General features: G+C 34.3%; 2 protein-coding genes across 2 annotated transcripts; both read left to right on the top strand.

Annotated features, from left to right (window-relative positions):
- The first annotated feature begins 12402 nt into the window (after positions 1–12402).
- LOC132057959 (uncharacterized) lies at positions 12403–13608 on the top strand. The gene has a single exon (XM_059450534.1). The coding sequence runs from the start codon at positions 12403–12405 to the stop codon at positions 13606–13608; it is 1206 nt and encodes a 401-aa protein (XP_059306517.1).
- A 3072-nt stretch (positions 13609–16680) lies between these two features.
- LOC132058493 (casein kinase 1-like protein 1) lies at positions 16681–19042 on the top strand. The gene is made up of 12 exons (XM_059450977.1): positions 16681–16759; positions 16842–16882; positions 17113–17182; positions 17267–17406; positions 17497–17592; positions 17688–17758; positions 18131–18192; positions 18280–18343; positions 18415–18499; positions 18572–18698; positions 18771–18835; positions 18911–19042. Exons 1-12 carry the CDS (start codon positions 16681–16683, stop codon positions 19025–19027), a joined length of 1017 nt encoding a protein of 338 aa, XP_059306960.1. The 3' UTR covers positions 19028–19042.
- The last annotated feature ends 1511 nt before the right edge of the window (positions 19043–20553 follow it).

A 20553-nucleotide genomic window follows, 5' to 3' on the forward strand; every position in this document is an offset into this window, starting at 1 on the left:
ATTGGAAGCAGAAATTAAATTGGGGAAATGAAGGTGGAATAATATTTTAGACATGTGTTAAGCTATTCTTTAGGTCATGGATGTGTCGATTTCTGCTGGTTCTGCTCTTCCACTGCCAGCTTAATTAAGAGCTATTCTTTTTTCCTCTCTCAATTGCTACTAATCTTAGCTAAAAGATGGCATAATTAAATTAGAATATATATTAGCATGTTGCTACATTGAAGATGGAATACTATGTAAGTCGGATTGTGTTTGATAGACACACTTAAGAACGAGTTCAGGGGTTCAATAGGTACAACACTTAGTTGAGGTGCCAAAATGAAAAAAAGAGACAAATTTAGGGGGCCGCATATGCATTAAGCGAAAAAGAAATTTAAGAAACTCATAAAAAAGAATTGTTAATTGACGCAATTGCCAAACTGTTCAGACCAAAACACATCCCATGGAATTCTCTTACATTGTTAATTTGTGATTTAGCAATAGAACAATAGATGCAACTAATTTCAAGAAAGCAACAACATACAACACTAATTTCAGGCATATCTGCACTTTCTTTTCCACTTTCATTTTCTTCTTCCTAATCTATTGATTCCTCATCTTCTGCACTTTCTTCTTCTCTAACTGAACCACGAGCTGATGAGGTCATTTCTTCTGTTAGCTGAGCTTGTGGAAACCTATCTGCTTCTCTAGCCAGACCTCTTCCGTTAGCCTAGTCTTTTTTCTAGGCCTTCTTTTATAAACTCTTTGATTTCTATTTTCCATTTTATCTACATACATAAAGCATCGTAAAATTGTCAACAATAGAACAAATGAATAAACTTCTCAAAGTTATAAAATAAATGCAATTTGTTTAAGCAATATGTGATTGTTTACACATAGAACCTGTGTAGGTTCAGATTTCATATATAAACAACCATAAATGCTAGTGAACTAACATACTATTGAAATATGTTCAACATATCTACAATATGCTTCTACATCCATGTTCATCAGATAGGAATTAGCTTATCAAGACCTTTTTTTTTTAAGAACTAAAGCCAATCTTTATCCACTCTTTGTTAAAGCCAGATGCACTAGTTTATGGCTAATTGATGTGTTACATCACAGGAAGAATATAATCACTAGGTAAGGACTATAAAGCAACCAAACTTAGCTAGATAAGAAGTTTTTCCCCCAAATTGTAAAGGATAGTTCAGTATTTTATGAACTTTATTCTACGAGTGTGATACCGGAGCATGTGAAAACAAATGAAAATTACAAATGTCAAATAATCCTCAACCATTTGGTAAATGACGTTATCAAGACCTACTTTTGAAATGTTGAACTGCATGAGTGTAGCAATGAGCAAAAGCTTGTACTGGAATACTGGTCAATCTGGATTCAGGAATACTTCCTCATTAAAATGATAGAATATCAGGTACATATGGAGCAAGTATCTACCAAGTTTTCTTATCCTAGTTGGGCTTACTGAGTACGTAGGCTCGCTTAGAAGGTGAATTTACTGAGATCAAACTTCCACAAGGTTGTGACATTCAATTTCGCGTTCAACATGGAATCATATTATATTAAACATAGGAGGAATTCTAAAACAATAGCAGCCACAAAATAAAATATTTCTTGCAAGCAGAGAGCTAGATATAACACCAATTTGAAAAAGAAAAGAATTTGATCACATAACTGCATTGTAACAATTGTACCATTCAAAGTACATCCTAAAAGACTGTTTCATATAAGCTTCTTCAAAATTGAAAAAGAAAAGAATTTGATCACATAACTACATTGTAACAATTGTGCCATTCAAAATACATCCTAAAAGACTGTTTCATATAACCCAAAAATTATCTTCAAAGGTGAATCCAAAAAAACTTTCTTTTTCTTTTTCTATTTGGCTCAGATTAAGAGTATAGAAATATAAGCATTAGATTAGTAGATACAACAATTCATTATTTCATAGTAATAATTCAAGAATCTCACTATTCCACAAAACCAACAGAATCTCAATAAATCACTTTGTGAGGCAACCCAAGAATCAGTCCCTGTTCTTATTAATAACAATAAAACCACAGGCAAAAATACCCTTTTTTTAGCAGAACCCCTAACAATGGTTCCATAAAAGGAAACACTGCAATATAAAATGAAATAGAAATTTTATCACACTTTGCTATTACTGTCACTACACGACACCAGAAATTTTATATCTTTTAAATTTCAATAACAAATAAGTGAATGATCTCACAACTTTTTGATTATTCCTAGTAGCACGATCCTTTCAAATTCTCACTGCACTCACAACTAATATCTAGACTCAACCATGATTGTCAACTTCAAATATTTTTATCAGGCAAACATAGGGGAAAAAAACCCATGTCCCAAATGGGCATAAAAACAACAGAAATAAGAATAAAAACAAATGGGTAAATTAAAAAACTCGAATTTGCAGAGAAAGCGCGTTCTTGAAGGAGAAATTAGTAAGAAAAAAGTGGGTTAAAGAGGAAAAAGGGGAGAAAATATAGAGAGAAGAGAAGAGAAGTGAGAGGAGACGTTTGAAAAATAGGGAAACGGGTAGGGATTTGGTTGGGTTTATTACAAGTTTTTGATGTTTTAATTTTTTATCCTAAGTTGTTAAATATTCTAATTCAGCCCCATTTAAACTTAATCAATCCTGTGAAATAAAAGAAATGAGAAAATAAAATGAAATCCCTTATCCTTCATTCTACTCTCAGACGTCTCTTTTAGCTCATTTTCCCGACTTTTACCTATTAGACACTCCAACTTCACTCAATATGGGTCTACTAAACACAAATGACTACTCAGTAAACAAAAGTGTAGTGGGTGAACTTCACAAGCTATGATATGGTAGAAATGGCTTTTGAGAAGTCTTTTACAAAAAAAAATAATAATGCTTTTTAGTAAAACTAAAAAAGAGTTGTTAGAAGACCGTCACCGTCCCATCCATCGTCGCTGGTCATCTTCTTCCCCCACCCACCTCATTTTCTTTCGTTTCTCAAAACCCTAATCTCAGAGTTCTCCCATTTCAAATCTGTCAAATATCTTCTAGATTGCTTTTCTTTTTTATACTTGTTACTTATAATTTTTAAGTTAGCAATTGTCTCCCACGATGAAATAGCAGCATAGTAGAAAAACCAATACAGTTTCAAGAAAGAGAAAAGACATCGAACTGCATGAACAACCATCCAAAAATATGGAAGGATATTTTTCTCTTTTTCTTATCTCATTTAAAATAAAGCTCTTGCCTCAGAGATGGAAATTTGCTACAAATAGAAAATTTAAACATAAGGCCTCATCTGAAATTTGATTACAGGAAAGTGGCAAATACCAAGCACACATCCTTTAATTAGAAAAGGAAAAAAAAACTAAATATTTATGTGCGGAGAATAACAATGAAACCCGCAACTAAAAACTGTTGCTGTGGAACAAGCACCCAACATCAAAAAGAGTAGACCTGTTGTCGAAAGGCAAATAAATATGTCTCTCTTCTCGGGTAGTGAAGTAGACTAATATTCTCCTGAATAATTTTCTTCTGATCTTCAACCGCTTTCTCATTGACTTCTTGCTCAATATCAGCTTCAAATTCATGGGCTACGTCCTCATCCTCGAGATCAAGGACAGCTTCAAAATCAGTATCTACAATATGGTCCAGATTTGCTATGTCATCGTCAACAACTAGGTCATCAGAAAACCAATGAATATCAGGACTCCTAGGAGGATCTGGAAAAAATTGATCGTCATGAGGATGATCCTGGGTTAATCCTTCAATGTATTCAATTACTTCTTCTACGGTCACAAAGGCGAAGATATTGAGCATACCATAAACACGTGTTTCAGTGGGTTTAGAAATGAACAAGTGCTGCAAGAAAACAAAAATATGAATTAGATTAAAAACAATAAAAAATATAAACTCTTACATATGAATGTTTTTTTAAACAAAACTGAAACTAAACATTCAGTAGGTTCATGTAGAGGTGAACAAGTGCTACAAGAAAACAGAAAGATTAAACACAACAAAAATATAAACTGTAAAAGATGAATGCTACAAGAAAACAGAAAGATTAAAAAAAAAAAAAAAAAAACCTAAAAGATGAATGCTACAAGAAAACAGAAAGATTAAAAATAGCAAAAAAAATAAATTGTAAAAGATGAATGCTAAAAGAAAACAGAAAGATTAAAAACAGCAAAAAAAAAAAAAAAACTGTAAAAGATGAATGCTAAAAGAAAACAGAAAGATTAAAAACAAAAAAAAATAAACTGTAAAAGATGAATATTTTATTTTTTAAAAAAGCATACGTAGTAGAGGTGAACAATTGTACTGAATTTCATGACCAGAAATTGACATTGAGATATTTTCCTTACCTCGATCAAATGCCCCCATGATAGCTGCGGCTAAAGCTGAGAAAATAGAGAGACTCAAATATTGATAGTTGCTGCTAAAGCGAGAAAGTAGGGAGACTCAAATATTTTTGGAATGGATAGTAATTTTTTATTACTACTTATTTACAGGAGCCGGGTAGGTACCTAATGGGCCTTTAGCAGGGACCTACTCCGATCCAAAAAAGCCTTTAGGGTTTGCAACTCTTTTAAGTAGGCCATACTTGTTTAACCCCAAATAATAATAATAATAATAATAATAATAATAATAATAATAATAATAATAATAATAATAATAATAATAATAATAATAATAATAATAATAATAATAATAATAATAATAATAATAATAATAATAATAATAATAATATATAAAGAGTAGGACCATATATACTTGCATGTTGGGAGGGGTGTTCACGGTTTGTTTAAAAACCAATCCAAACCGATTAAATAAACCGATAATTGTTCGGTTTTGGTTTGGTTTTTCAAAAACCGACAATATTTGATTTGGTTTGATTTTATTAAAATCAAACCGAAGAAAAAACCGAACCAAACCGATCAAATAATATACACAGTTTTTATAATTATTAGTAAGTGATATCGATGATAAAAATAGTAGACCACATGAGGAACACTGGTTTTAAATCATTTTTGTGATTTTTCTTAAGGTGAGATATATGATGGTATGTCATCACTAGATACATAATTTAGAATGTTTCGTTTTTCTGATTTTTTGTCTATATATATTATTGTTTTATTAAAATACAAAATGTTAGATAAATAAAATTAAAATTAAATAGATCAATGAAAGAAGAATTGAAAGAGAACTAACTATGATGGATCTTATACCTATATTAATTAACTATATATGTCCTGGTCTGATAAAAAAAGTTCATGCAATTTTTTCTAGAATATATGACAATAATAGTAGAGCAGAAAACCATAACTTAAATAATAATATATTAATATTGATAAATAATTTTAAGCACTTTGTTTATTTTTTCATCAGTTTTTTTTTTATCTCTATTAGGCTAATGAACTTTACACCTTAAGCTCATTTCTTAAATCCAAAGTCATTTATTCAAAGACACAACTATGAGATTTACCTAAATAAAGTTGTACTTATAAACTTTATTCACTTGATTAAAGCTTATAGATCTTAAGAGTAGGGATCTAGTATGTCACGCCCCGAACTCCACGGCACCCGGTCGATCGTGTTGAGCGAACCAACTACCCGAATCAACATGTGATATCAAAACATACGAATGTGAAAACAACAAAACACACATCTTTGATATACTAAAGGTCCGAAAATCATAATGCGGAAATACTTAGACAATCGAAATATCTGAACGTAGCCAACATGGCTTAAACCAAAACATTCTCCCCGCCAACAAGGCTATATAATAAATATCGATAAAAAGAATAAAAATATTGTCTATAAACCGAAATAACTAGATAGTCGACAACGCCCCCGAAGGAATTTGGGGCTAACCGACATACGTTTCTCCATAATCATTGCAAGAACCCAAGAAATAAAAAGGGACATCAAGACATTTGAATTGTACATGTAAAAAACCGAAGGTAAAATACCGAAAAACCGATAATAAATTAGCAAGGAAGTGAGATATGAATACTCCTAATCGTATATGGGAAAAAAACGCTATGGCCTCGGCCTAAAGAGAGATAATACTTGTGCCCTCGGGCAAAATCACATATGTATAATTATGGTTAATTAATAGGACCGAGACCATAATAACAATGAACAATCTTGAAGCCGAAATAGACATGCAAACCGAATTAAAAACACAACGAGCATACCAAATCGAGACTCATGTGGTAACAATACATAAATAAAGATTACGTGTTTAATGATATTCAAATTGACAACCATGAATGAATTCTGAATCGCAACTAGAAGATAATTGGTTTATCATATCATGAAACTAGGGCTAAACTATATTACGAGTCAAATTAACCAAACAACATTCCCTAACGTAGATAGTTAACATACCTTAATTCCACCCTTTGAGCGTAATACAATGTTATTTTCAACTTTGATCTATATCAATACAAGTCAAAGGGATTCTATATTAGCAATAATATTCATGCTTTGGTCATCTAAGCATTTTATCAAACACTTGGTGGGCATGAAGCTCCATAACCTTCATTAATGGTGTTTTCTTCACCCAATCCCCATTCTATTACTTCTAGCTGAATATAATAACATCATTCTCCATCACCCATATGATTATAACAATCTCAAGTCAACAATCCAAAACCCTACTATAGTTCGTGTAATTCTTTTTATAAACCCATTTACTATTCTCCCAAACCCATTAATTCACTATAATGATTAGAGTGTAGAAGCATTACCTTTTTGACGTTCAATCCTCTTGAATTTGGGTTCTAGGGTTTCCACCTCCAACAATAATGTTCCAATCACAACTCTATGGATTAGAAGGGTTTACTCAAATTAGAAAGAGATTAGGGACTTAAATTCAATCTAGAATCATGATAAAACTTACCTTGGAGGGTTCTTGAGGCTTGGGACTTGTTCCCTCTGACTTTAGGGTGATTTTTCGTAACTAGGGTTGTTAGGAAAATAAACTCCAAGGTTAAATATAACTTAAAAGCGAAATCCAACTTTTGACCCGAAATCGACTTTTCGCGATGGGTCCGCGATGCGGGTGAATCGAGATTCACAGAGTTGCGCAATCGGCCCGCGAAGCGGGGCCATCGCACACGCTCTCACACGCCCTCCCGCGCCCCAAGAAGCGGTGTGTGTCGGTTTTTCACAGTGTTCGGTAAAATAGGCATAACTTCTTGTACATAGCTCTGTTTGAGGCCCATAATATACCGTTGGAAATCTATTTCAAAGGGCTACAACTTTCATGTTTTAAGTTTCCTCAAATTCCCAACGGATTTTCACGAAATTCGGAAGGAAATCAAAAACTTAGCCGATTCTATAGACTTTTAAACGCCTTACTATTAGCCATATTGAGACGATCATATCTCCTTGCTACGATCTCTGATTGGACTGGTCCTTATATCGTTAGAAAGCTATTTTTACGTACTACAACTTTGATTGAGGGTACTTTCCCAAATTCCCAACTAATCAAGGAGTTATCACTACCGAAGTAAAACCATTTTCGCAAAACGTTCAAACCTTCAATTTTTCCACTAAAACTCTAATGATACGAGTCTAACCTTAGTTCTAAGATACGGGGTGTTACATAGTAACTCAATTGGTTGGCTACCCGAATTCTCACGTTGTTGGTGAGGGTTCGAATCCCCACGTTGTAATCCCCTTCCCCATTCTCCTGCCCCCTATATAATAATTTAAAAAAATAAAAAATTATAGATCTTAACACATTTTCTCCATAATCCAAGAAAAGTATAGCTCCCACAATAAAAGGGTAATAACTGATAATAAGTTGAAAAGGGATTTCCTAATCGTAGGGAAAAAAATGAAAGAGAGAAATACCATAAGTTTCTTAAAAACCGAAAAGCCGATGCAAACCGAATTAAACCGACAACAACCAAATCGATGGATATGTATTATGTTTGGTTTGGTTTGATTTTAATAATTAAAAAACCGACCTAATTGGTTTGATTTTGGTTCTACCGACCCATGAACACCCCTAGTTGGGAATATTTAATAATCAATCCCACAGTTGATTCACTTTGTTGATGTGGTCCCACAACAAATCGAATATATATAATTATGCAATGGTTCACTCCATTATAAAAAATATAACGTATGTGTTATGAAATAATATTAAAAGTACACGACATAAGAGCTATTGCCAAAGATGTTGGGAGAGAGAGAGAGACTTTTATTGTCTCTATAATTTCTACAAGTAAACTCCTATTTATAGGAGGAAATAAGGCAACAACTTGGTGGCCACACATACTTGGTGGGCAAGTATCCTTGGTGCCCAAGTAGTCTTGGTGCCCAAGTTCATGTGATGGGCATCCACTTTACAACACTCCCCCTTGGATGTCCACTAATTAGATGATGTGCCTCGTTAAAACCTTATTTAGGAAGAAAAAAAAAACCTGTGGGAAAAAGTCCTAAATGAAGGAAAAAGAGTACACATATCTAGTAATACGCTTTGAGAGCTGCCTCATTAAAAATCTTATCAAGAAAACCCAAATGGGACAAAATCTTAGTTAAGGAAAAAGAGTACAGCGCGTATTTAACTCCCCATGATAATAGTACACATAATTCTTGAAGATGATGTACTCCGATTTGTATATCAACTTATCATATCTTGAGGTTGGTATTGTGCTTGTGATCAGATCTCCAAACGACAAGCATTGATAATCACCTTCATTCCTTAGATAGAGTTGCATCATCACTATATAATATTGTTAAAATCACGTCAAGTACACTCTTGACTTGCTTTATAATCTATCTGATGTTATCATTCTATGGTTTGACTGTCATGTATAATAACATGGTTTGAAAGTAATCCTTCATGGAAAGAGATAACATATTTGGATCGAACTCTTATGACGATCAGATGAATGCCCTGTATATCAAAAACACTTTGATAATATTTGTTAGGATAAATACATTGCCATACTTTCATTAGCAGTGTGCAATTGATCTTATTTCAATATCTCCATATAAAAGTAAATTATATCATGCTCGTAGTTATAGCAAGATATATAAGTGCATCAATTACATAAAGATGTGGTACTTCAGGACCAATTCAATTTTCTTATTTCAACTTTTTTCAGCAGATAATGTACTGCTTTTGTAAACTCTTCAAGAGCTCCAATAATATTCATATGAAAGGTTCTAACTATCATAAAGAGACAATGGTAAACATAGTATATTTGTACCATTCGTCAATGAATATACATTAAGGTGATTTCAGTACATCAACCTTGATTCCTTTAATCCATTTAAGGATTATAAACCAATTTCCCAAGAATTTGTATATGCTTCAAGCATTTTGGATCCTTTAGAAATTTTCGTATAAATTTTGTCAAATAAGCCATATAGGCTGTGACAACTTCCATCATTATAAATTGTGACATCTTCTAATGTCTGGACTACAGGTCCAATCGCTTACCAAGATGCATCATATCACTTGGTAATTATTTCTACGTCAGCATTCTTTAAGAGACGTAGAACTCATATCCTTACAATCTTATACAATATTGCGCGCCATACCGTATCAAAGATATCGTCGGTGAGATATCATCTCGTATCGGTTCGCAATTCGACATAACTTACTGAGATCTCATCACTTCATTATTTTCAGGTACCTGAACCTCTCAGAAGGTTTCATGAAGTGTTATGTCGTAGACTCTTCAAGAGCACATTGCCTCCTTATTATGATCATTCTGATCATTTACTCCTTTTCTTTTTCAAGGATTATTACATTTGGAACCGATTCGTCTACCATGCTTCATGCATTTTGTAGAATTTGTCCTTCAAGGACGTTAATAGGAGCATTTGCAGCTGAATTATGAGATTAATTTTGGATCAAAGAAATGCTTCTAGCATTTGACTTGAATTATCTTTTGTGAGGATCATACTGATGATAATTCATAACAAGTTTCTTAGTTGCTTATTGTCTCCCCCTCATGTTAGATAAAATAACATATATCCCCATTTAATTTGGGAAAATCCATCTGTGTGCACGTGGTAGATCCATTAACCATAAACCACACATTAAAAGATATTAGATGGAAATATTTAGTTCCTGACCCGGAACTAATTATGAAGGGAGAATTTATCATAATTTATTGGTCTGTCGCATACAAGTGTCGTTGTATGCAATATATCATATCTTAGACCAACACCTGAAGCTTTATTCTCATAAGCAATGGTTTAGCTATATTATGGAGGCATCCAATGCCAAACCAACTTACATATAAACCAAAGATTATCAAGATGGATTATCTTGGTTACATATTCTGAAAATTGTGCTTCCAACTCAATTTTGAGCAAGCAACTTCGCAAATGTCAAACTTCCAGTTGACAATAAACGTATATGTGACCGTCTCATAGATGCATCTATTTAAGACATCACATTGCAGGTGAAGGGGTCCATACTCACCTTTTATATTTTCCAGAATTTCGGGGATTCAGTCCCAACATTAGCTAGTGTAATCAACTTATCATGAGAACAAGCAATAGAAACAAATTCTTGAAGAATCTTCTAGTGCTTCAATATGTTTTGAATACTCAATTAGCACATCAGATTTAAATTAGGACGACCAAAATGGTCTTGTTAACTAATAAACTTATTTGTACCCGTAAACTTTAAGTTTACCATGACGAGTGCTATTTTTTTTAGTAAACTTTTGGTTTACTATTGCATGAGATTTTGTGTCATCAAATTCTGGTTTATTGTGACATGTGATCCATCATGCTCAGGTAACGTTTCATATACATATATCTTACCCGTAGTAACTTAAAGATATTCAATTTTCCAATCATTTGTAGTCCCAATATGATAACCAATTTTATTGCTAGTAAACTTCAGGTTTACTATAATCTGTGTTCCGATCGTAACGATTACGATCTAGGACAAATGATGCTATCATATATATCCTCTTCAAGAGATTTTAATTTATTTACCATAATCAGATACTATTTGAAAACTGTTGGTGTCATGATACTTATAAATAAACAATTAGCTCTTCTAGAGCCCTAGATCATTAGTTTCCACTACCAAATATTTTTAGATACTTCTGGTATCACGAAAGAAAATTTGGCTAGACACTACTGGTGTCATGAAGGAAAACAGTAATCAAATGGAAATTTAAACACAATTTTAAACTGTAAATTATGAAAGTAAACGTTAAGCTCCAAACTTCTGTATTTTAAATATCTCCTTCAAGGAGATTAGCCATTAACATCTGAATATTTTGTATCAAAGTGGCAACCATATAATAATCACATCCTTCAGGAAGAGATACATTAATGTTTATTTCCTTTAAGGAAATCAACAACAACTAACCAAAATGTATCAATGTGGTTATAGTAGAAAGCATTCTATTATGTTCCCTTTTGCCTTAGAATGGTCCTTTAATAAAATTATGTAATATGTTTCTACGTACGACAAGTACGTGCTGCAACGTCTTAATTTCATACCACACAAATAAAATGTATATTCCTTGTTATTTTATCTCTCCGGGAGTGGTATTTCTTCATTCACTTCGGGGAATGAAACTTGATAATTCAGATGTACTTGAAATACGACGTCCATCACTAGCTCGTTATTTTGCTCAAGCACAAGAAGACGTTGCTTCAGAATAATTCTCAGATAATTACTAATTCTTTCTACTTCTGGAGTCCTATATATACAGGTAGAAAGACTACAAGCCTGTTCACTGATTTAGCCACCAAGGTCATCAACAAATCCAGTGGATGGCAAAATAACTTACTATCTCCAAGTGGAAAAGCTCTTATCATTAAACACATCCTCCAATCTCAAACACTGCACTTATTTGCTGCCCTAGAGCCTACAAAAACTATTATGTATCAATTAGAGGATTATTTCTCTAATTTCTTCTGGGGGAAAAGAGAAGGCAAGAACAAGCATCATTGGTGTTCCTGGAAGAAAATGTGTTATCCTACTGAAGAAGGTGGATTGGGATTCAAGAGACTGTTTGACATATGCAAGACCTTCACTGCCAAAAGATGGTGGAGATTAAAGACCATAAACAATTTATGGTCTAAATTCATGAAAACAAAGTATTGTCCCAGAACTAATATGGTGGCCAAGGTCATAAGCTCTAAGAACTCCAATGCTTGGAGAAGTCTACTGTACATCAGACCTATTGTGGAACAAAAGATCTGTTGGGAAATCAATGAAGGAAATATGTATTTCTGGTGGGACAACTAGCCTAAATAGGTCCCTTTGGCCAATAGAGTGCAACTAAAAAGAAAACCTGGAAGTACAAATGTGAAACACTTCTTCCTGGACAATAATTGGAATCATAATCTACTCACTCATAACTTACCAGGCAGCGTGGTACAGGAAATCAATGAAATTGAGATTGGCAACTTGGATGAAAGGGATAGGTGTATCTGGACCCCCACTTCTAATGGGAATTCTTCATGTGCTTCAGCTTGGAAGATCATTAGACAGACATCAGAAACAACCTATTTTCAGTCAAATATGGGGAAGGGAATTCCTTTTAAAATATCCTTCTTTATGTGGAGGATTATTAGAAGGAAACTACCTATTGACAGTATTATCAGGAGCTTTGGGATCCAAGTTGATACCAGATGTAACTGCTGCAGAACCTCACAACTGGAATCTATTGACCATGTCTTTACCACCAGTGATCTTGCCATCAAAGTGTGGAACTTTGTGGCCAGACCTCTTGGGATTTTTCACAATGCCAATACTGTCCAAAGGAGCTTTAGATTGCTGGTGGCAAATAGTAGCAAAGAATGAAGTCTACAAGATGCTTCTCCATATCACACCTTGCTACACCTTATGGGAAATCTGGAAAGCAAGGAATGCAAAAAGGTATGATAGCAAAAACATATCAATGTTCAGGGTAACTAACCAAATTCTTTTCAATGTGCAGGTACACATATCCGAAAAATTCAGCAAAATGGATACAACATGGATATGGGATAAAGTGTGCTACATTGTTGAACAGTACAAACCAAGAATCACAAGCATGATGGTCCATTGGGATAGACCTCAAGGAAACAAATTGAAACTCAATACAGATGGGAGCTTCATAGGAAGTAGTAAATCTGCAGGGATTGGAGGAATTGTTAGAAAAGGAAATGGAGACATGGTAATGGCATTTACTAAAAGTGTTGATTTCTCTACTAACAATTCTTGTGAACTGCAGGTTGCTGTTTGTGGAATTAACTGGTGCTGTGAATATCAACAAGGACAACTTATTCTGGAGATGGACTCATTGGTCGTGGTGAATATGCTTAAGGGCCAAACAACAGTACCATGGAACCTTAGAAGAGTAATAAAAGAAACACAAAGGAAAATTCAGAACTGTCACATTGAAGTTATACACTGCTACAGGGAAGCTAATGCAGTTGCAGGCGCACTAGCCAAGCTTGTAGCTACAAATCCAAACACTGAGGAGATGATCTACAGGGAAGAAGATCTTCCCGAAATCACTAGAGGACCTCTATGGATGGGCAAACTCCATTTAGCCTCCTTCAGGTTCAAGAAATGTAAACACTCTGGCTGGTACTTTGAACCACGTTGAACATAAATATCTGGGGAAGGGTCCTCTATTTCATAACAACCTCCCCCACCCCTGCATTTGCAACTTTGTAATAGTGCCGATGGCTATATTGGTAATTCATAGCATATTTCTAGTTGTAGATGCTCTTTTGCCTACTGAAGGTCCAGGTGTATGTCCCCCTTCTTGTATTTCTCTTTGGATTAATAAACAAGGTAGGGGTCTAGGCCAACCCCCCCTCCCCGCAATCAAGTAGGACTTGTTCCTAGTTGGATGGAATTTAAAAAAAAAAAAAAAAAAAACTCTTTTAAGATATTGCTACTTCAAGAGCAAATTGAGGCATATATATGATGTCGAAAATTTTTCTCTAACACATCTTAAGTTGTAATCACAACAAGCCTATAAAAATATTATCACTTCCGGTATTATAAGTATAAATAAATTTAGTCATAACGAGACTTAGGAAATATTATCACTGATTGAGGACTTCGTAACATAACAATATATACCAAGATATTGGATGCCTTTTTCACCGTCAATTTTCCAAACTTGGAATATTAAGGAAAAGAACTCAGGAGTAGCGTCAATAAGAAAACCTCTTTGCTAAGATAAAGATAAGGAAATGATTTCGCTTACCTCAGCCAATCATGAAACCATACTAGTTCATTTTACTTTGCCAACATGTATAAAGGAAACGGTGATGCCAAAGGAATACCTATCCTTCAACCCCCTTATATAAAACGTAAAAAATTCCATAATTTAATAATTCCACTACTTACCATGGAAGCGGATTTATAGCTAGAGAACTTTCATTTGCGAAGTTTCAGCTTTCCAAGCTATGCACGTTCATCCATATTACTTTAAGAACCAAGAAATTAATATAACAAATCAACCAAGAAATTAATATAACAAATCATACCTTCAGACCGACTAATTTGTGGATGGAATATATATGTGGTGTCCAATCCCTCAATTGATTAGAGTCTCGTGCTGATAACGTATTATGAAATAATATTAAAAGTACACGACACAAGAGATATAGCCAAAGAAGTTGGGAGAGAGAGAGATTTTTATTGTCTCTATAATTTCTACAAGTAAACTAAAATAAGGCAACAACTTGGTGGCCACACATACTTGGTGGGCAAGTATCCTGGGTGCCCAAGTAGTCTTGGTTCCCAAGTTCATGTGATGGGCATCCACTTTACAACAGTTTGTGATTTCTTTTATATATTCATAGTAGAAATTTATGATAAAATATTATAATTAGTTATTATTAATGAAAAGATATATATACAAACTAAACACATATTATATATCTATTAGCTAATAAAAACCGGCGATACAAATAAACGTTACCCATAAATTATGGACCAAATCCCATACCGCAATACCCTTAATACATGGACGACGTGCCGGGTGGGTCGGGTCAATTAAGCAAACCCGAAAGCCCACTCTACCTCTAACTAAGGTCAATGATGAACTAACCATGTTTACTTATCTTTCTCATTTCATTTCAAAGATCTGCTCAATCCATAGGGTTTTGATTTTCGGACCGTTAAATTTTCGTTTTTTCGCATAAAGTTTTTCTAAATTTCTTCCTTGCTGATTGTTGGAAATTCTTACGGAAAATACTTGACCACGAACCTTGTCGGAAAATACTTGATCACGAACACTGCACGGAATTCTTCAAAGCTTGAGACATGTCGATTAAGACACTGTACTTAAGGATATTTCATCTGGTATAAGTGTATTCCCCAGAATTCAACAAGCTCTTCTAGTACAAAATTAGGAGCCTAAATTTAACAAAGATTTATTTTAGTGAAAAACCCAAGAAAGAAAGGAGAATAATTTCTGTTTTCTTCATTTCTATCTCATCACCAAATGTAAGGACTTGAATTATATAGGAGGAAGATAATCAACCAATAGGCTGACCATCTGATAATAAACCAACGTCATCATCAGTATGAATGCCAAGTAATGACACTTTAAAGATTGTTATTGAATAAGAATAAATACGAGTAAAGAGCTAACAACGGTCATTCCACCGTTTAGAGTATACAATGACTATTCAATATGGTCTTTTATTAGGTAGAATGAATAGGCTCATTAATATTAAAGATTTCAATGCCTTCATCGGATAACATAGAGTAAATACTCATCTTGAAAACTTTTAAGACAATGAATTTAGATACTAGTTTAAAACTTCTTTTTGAGATATTAAACTCATTTTTTCACAACACTGATTACTGTATAGTAGATCAGTATATTATGGAGACTCAACCATTTCCTCGAAGAAATATAGATAAACGACCTCGTTTGACATGGGATGTGGGGCCTCCAATTCCTAAGGTATTTATTTGAAAATTAGTTAAATATGTAATTAGTTTGTGCTGGTATTTTATTTATTTATTTATTTTGTTTTGCTTATGTGAAGTTTGTTTCCATCTCAGTTTCAGCTACATGAATTGGTGCATTTTGAAGTTTGTTTATTCATAAATTCTAATTTTGATCTTTGTAATATCTGATCAACACATTTAACCTTCAATTAATAGAAAATTTCACTTTTGCTTGTGAATATTCACAAATTTACCGTAATTATTAGTCTCTCTGCCACTTAATTGCCCATATTTGAAGGTAATATTGTTCTGAAAGAAATTGAAAATTAGTTAAAAATGTATTATTTTATGCTGGTAATATTTTATTTGTTGTGTTTTTTAGATTTCTGAAGTTTGTTTCTATTAACTAGGCCTTAATTTCAGCTATATGAATTTGTGCATTTTGAAATGGTAGGTGCCCATGCGATTAAATAGTTTGGGTCGTGACACTTAAAAAGAAAATACAATATGAAGGCTATATATAACAGTTTCGAAAATCGTTAAACTTAGGGGGTCTTACATGGAAAAAGATTGACCCCAATTACTTGACCCGCAAGACGTTGATCTCATCTGATGCAAACGGCTGAGTGACTCTCTCCTCACCTAAACATATAAAAGCCCAAACCTCTAATTCATTTTTCACAAATTCCCTTTCCCCTCTAGCGCCGTAGATAGAAAATAAACGAGAGACCCTTGAGCGTAGAATTTGTTGAAATTGAGAATGGACGGTCGTGTTTTGGGTAAGAGGTATCTACTTGATATCAGAATTGCCAAAGGAGGGTTCAGCGAGATCTATATTGGTGATCGTCTTTCTTTTCTTTTCTTTCTTTCTTTTTTATTAGTGTTCCTTGTTGATGTTTTCTTTCTTGTTGTGTGTTGTAGGTTTTGATATAAAGACTAAAAAGCAGATCGCAATTAAGATGGTCAGTCTTCTTTCTTTGTAGCGTTGGTGATTCATATGTAGCCGTGCATGCATTTGTCTTAGCCATGCCAACAACATTTATTTAAGATTATTATAACATATCTCTTGTAAAATTAGAAAGATGAATATATTCCTTGCTTTATTTGCTCATGCATTCAAGTCTTGTAATGTCTCTGTCTTTCCTCACATTATAAATGGCAATTCCATCTCTATTTATTAATCCTTTTGCAGGAAAGTGTCAAAGAAAAGCCTCCTCAGTTGCTATTTGAGTCAAAGTTGTATAAACTTCTTCACGGAGGAAGTAATGGCTGGCTTCTATTCCTAGTCTCTGTTCTCGTTTGTTCTGCTTAGCATTATTATTATAATTGGTATACTTCTCTTGTAGCTGGAATTCCAAATACGAGGTTCTTTGGCTCCACGCCAGATTACAATTTTCTCGTCATGGATTTGCTTGGACCCAGTTTTCAATCTCCATACTTCAGGAATCTTCCCCTCAGTCATGTTTTGATGTTTGCAGATCAAATGGTTAATTTTTTAATTTAATGCTTCAAAATTTATTTATACCCTCTTAAAATTGTGTTGTTGGTCATATGGCTATTCTATTGTTTACTGCAGATAAATTGCATTGAATTTGTTCATTCTAAATCATTTTTGCATCGATCTATCAAGCCAGGCAATTTTGTTTTGGGCACGGGAATGCATAAATATCAGGTCCCCTTTTCTTATTACTGTGTCTGTTACTTTTGTTCCCGTGATTTTGCACGACCTATTGTTTCTTTAATATTTTGTTTTCCCTTAAAATGCAGGCCTACATTATTGACTTTGGTCTAGCCAAGAGGTACAGAAACCCTTCCAGTCACGAACACATTCCTTACAGGTAAGTGCCTTTGTTTCTCGCCCCTTGAAAATGCTCCTCCGGGGGGGGGGGATATTCCTGTATGGAATTCCCACTTGCCCCTTGTGTTCTTTTCCCTCGTCTTTAAAAGCTTTGAGTTTTCTTTAGCATTGGAAGCAAACTAATGTAAAATTCCCTTGCAGTATACTTAGAATTCCCTACATCCTTCCCCGTTCCGTTCCCTAAAGAAAACATTGCAGTGTGTGTATTTCCAGCTTAGAATTGTAGGTACAACATAGAGCTGCTCTCTTCCTAATTCAGTATGTCCTAGGATATTATATTATTTTTATGCCCATGCATCTGTTTTAATCTTATTATTATGTCAGTTAGTTTACATGGTATTTGGCCCTGCAGAGAGAACAAACAATTTTTAGGCAATCCGACATATGCTAGCATTTACACTCACCGTGGTTTCGGTAAGTGTTCTTATTCCTTATTTTCACTCTTCGGATAGATGAACTTTGCTGTCTTTTTGACTTGATGTACTATTTTGGAAATTATAGAACAAAGCAGGAGGGATGATATGGAATCTCTTGGATATGTTCTCATGTACATGATCCGAGGAAGGTGATTTTTTTTTGCTGCAATGTCCCCCCTCCTACCTTTGCCTGCATGTGTTTGACATCTATTTATTGCAGTCTTCCTTGGGAAGAGATCAAAGCAGATACTGTGCGCCAGAGGTGTGAGAAAATTGAAGAAAAGAAGGCTTCAACGTCTATTGAGGTATTTTATCCGTAAATATGGTGATTGGACTCCTTTTTATTATGGAACTTAACTCTGTCTGTGTTTCCGCAGGACTTATGTCGGGGTTATCCTACTGAATTTGCATCTTACTTCAATTATTGTCGTTCTCTCAAGTTTGAAGATGAACCAGATTATGCTCGTCTGAAGAGAATATTCCGTGACCTCTTCATCCGTGAAGGTCTTGATAAGCTTGGAAGATGCTTTTTAGCTTTGTCGGTTTATAGCCATTACAATTCTCTTTGCTTTGCAGGTTTTAAACTTGGTGACTGTGTTCTTGATTGGGCTCGCACTAGAACTCCTCCTTTCCAACCTCTTGTAAGTGGTGGTGTTGCATCTCTGTTTTTCTTTATAAAAGCTCCACTTGTATCTGACAATGGTCGCTCTATTTAGGGCCCTGGTGCTGGTGCCGCACCCAGCTCAGACATTCCTCCAGCCATTCCCAATGCACACGCACATTCAGGTTGTTTTCCGTATGCCTCTATGTGCGCTCTTGTTTCTAAATTTTAGCACATTGACACTATATCCTCCATGTAATTGGCTTTTGTAACTACACTTAAATATCGGTCTATCCTCCGTGTCTTTTTTATTTTTATTTTTCATAATGTGATTTCATTTTCATCTGTTCTTCTCGATTTTGCAGGTGAAGAAGGAAGACAATCAGCAGATCCTATTTGAAGTTTGCCCGAGCAGAGTAGTGGGAGTAAATGAGAACCTGATGCCTGAGCCCCAATGCCTCTGTCACTAGTATTACTTATGATTTTCCTTGGTTTTGATTTGCATGAAATGTTGAATGGAAGTACTTACCCAATTTTTCGTTACTATTTGCTGAAGCTGTTGATACACTGAGGTGAACATTCACTTTTTATACCACTGAACAGTTGGTAAAATCTATCTTCACTAAATTTTGAACATACTAATTGGTTTTAAAATGCATGCTAATCACCACTGTTGTCAAAAGGCTCATTTAAGCTGCTTGCCGGTGGAGGCAAGGCGATAAGGGCTTACTTGGCTCAGCACGTTGCTTGTTGGAGTTTAAAAATGTCCTACATATTCTTCAATATTTGGTTAGTTTGATAAACTTGGTTTTCTCACTTCAATTCTCAGTCCTTTAGATGGCTCATTAACTGGGTCGGAAGAGCAACCCAAAGCAACCTTGCGCATGGTGGTGGACATTTTTTTTCACGTCAATTACTTGAAATAGGACTCGAATAACTTTGTCAGTTGGCTATTTAAAAGTTACATGGTGCAAGAAATTAAGTAAATTTAAGGTTACAGGCAGAAGGAAGAACAATTTGTTTGTTTGCGTGGTAATAGTGTAGAAAATTATAACAGAAAAGGGTCAAATTTGCGCTTGCAGTCTCACAAATAAGTTATATTTGCCATCCGTCATATTTTTTCAACATATTTGGCATTCGTTATACTTTTTTAACATATTTGCCCGTGCCAATCCAACTTTAGGGCCACATTTGCTCTTTTACTCTCAAAAAAGTCATTTATCCATGCTTCATGAAATCTTTATATCCCACCTTAATTTTCTTATGTGGCACCTACGTGGCTTTTCTTTCCAATTAAATCTTCTCACTCATTTAAACTCTTTTAACCGCCTGTCCGACCTGACCCACTAAAAAATTAAACCCAACCGCTTATTTTCCATCTTCTTTTGTTTCTCTTTTCAATACTCACCCAAAGATACAATGGGCTGTTATTTTGGTTCACATATTCATAATCTCCAGAATGCACATTACTGTGGTTTATGCACGAACGATGACTATCACGACAGAGAAAGTAGGCCGATTTATGCTTATATTCCACCCGTCCCAAAAGATATATATATATATATATATATATATATATATATATATATATATATATATATATATATATATATATATATATATATATATATATATTTCTCTCTTTCTTAAAATTGTTTAGCATCAAAACCATCTTTGTAAACTATGAAACTTACTTTGTTTCCTTTTTTATTTTATAAATATGTTAGACATTGAGATACAAAATTGATCTTTCAATCG

This window comes from Lycium ferocissimum, chromosome 5, assembly GCF_029784015.1.
Source record: "Lycium ferocissimum isolate CSIRO_LF1 chromosome 5, AGI_CSIRO_Lferr_CH_V1, whole genome shotgun sequence".
Taxonomy (NCBI): Eukaryota; Viridiplantae; Streptophyta; class Magnoliopsida; order Solanales; family Solanaceae; genus Lycium; species Lycium ferocissimum.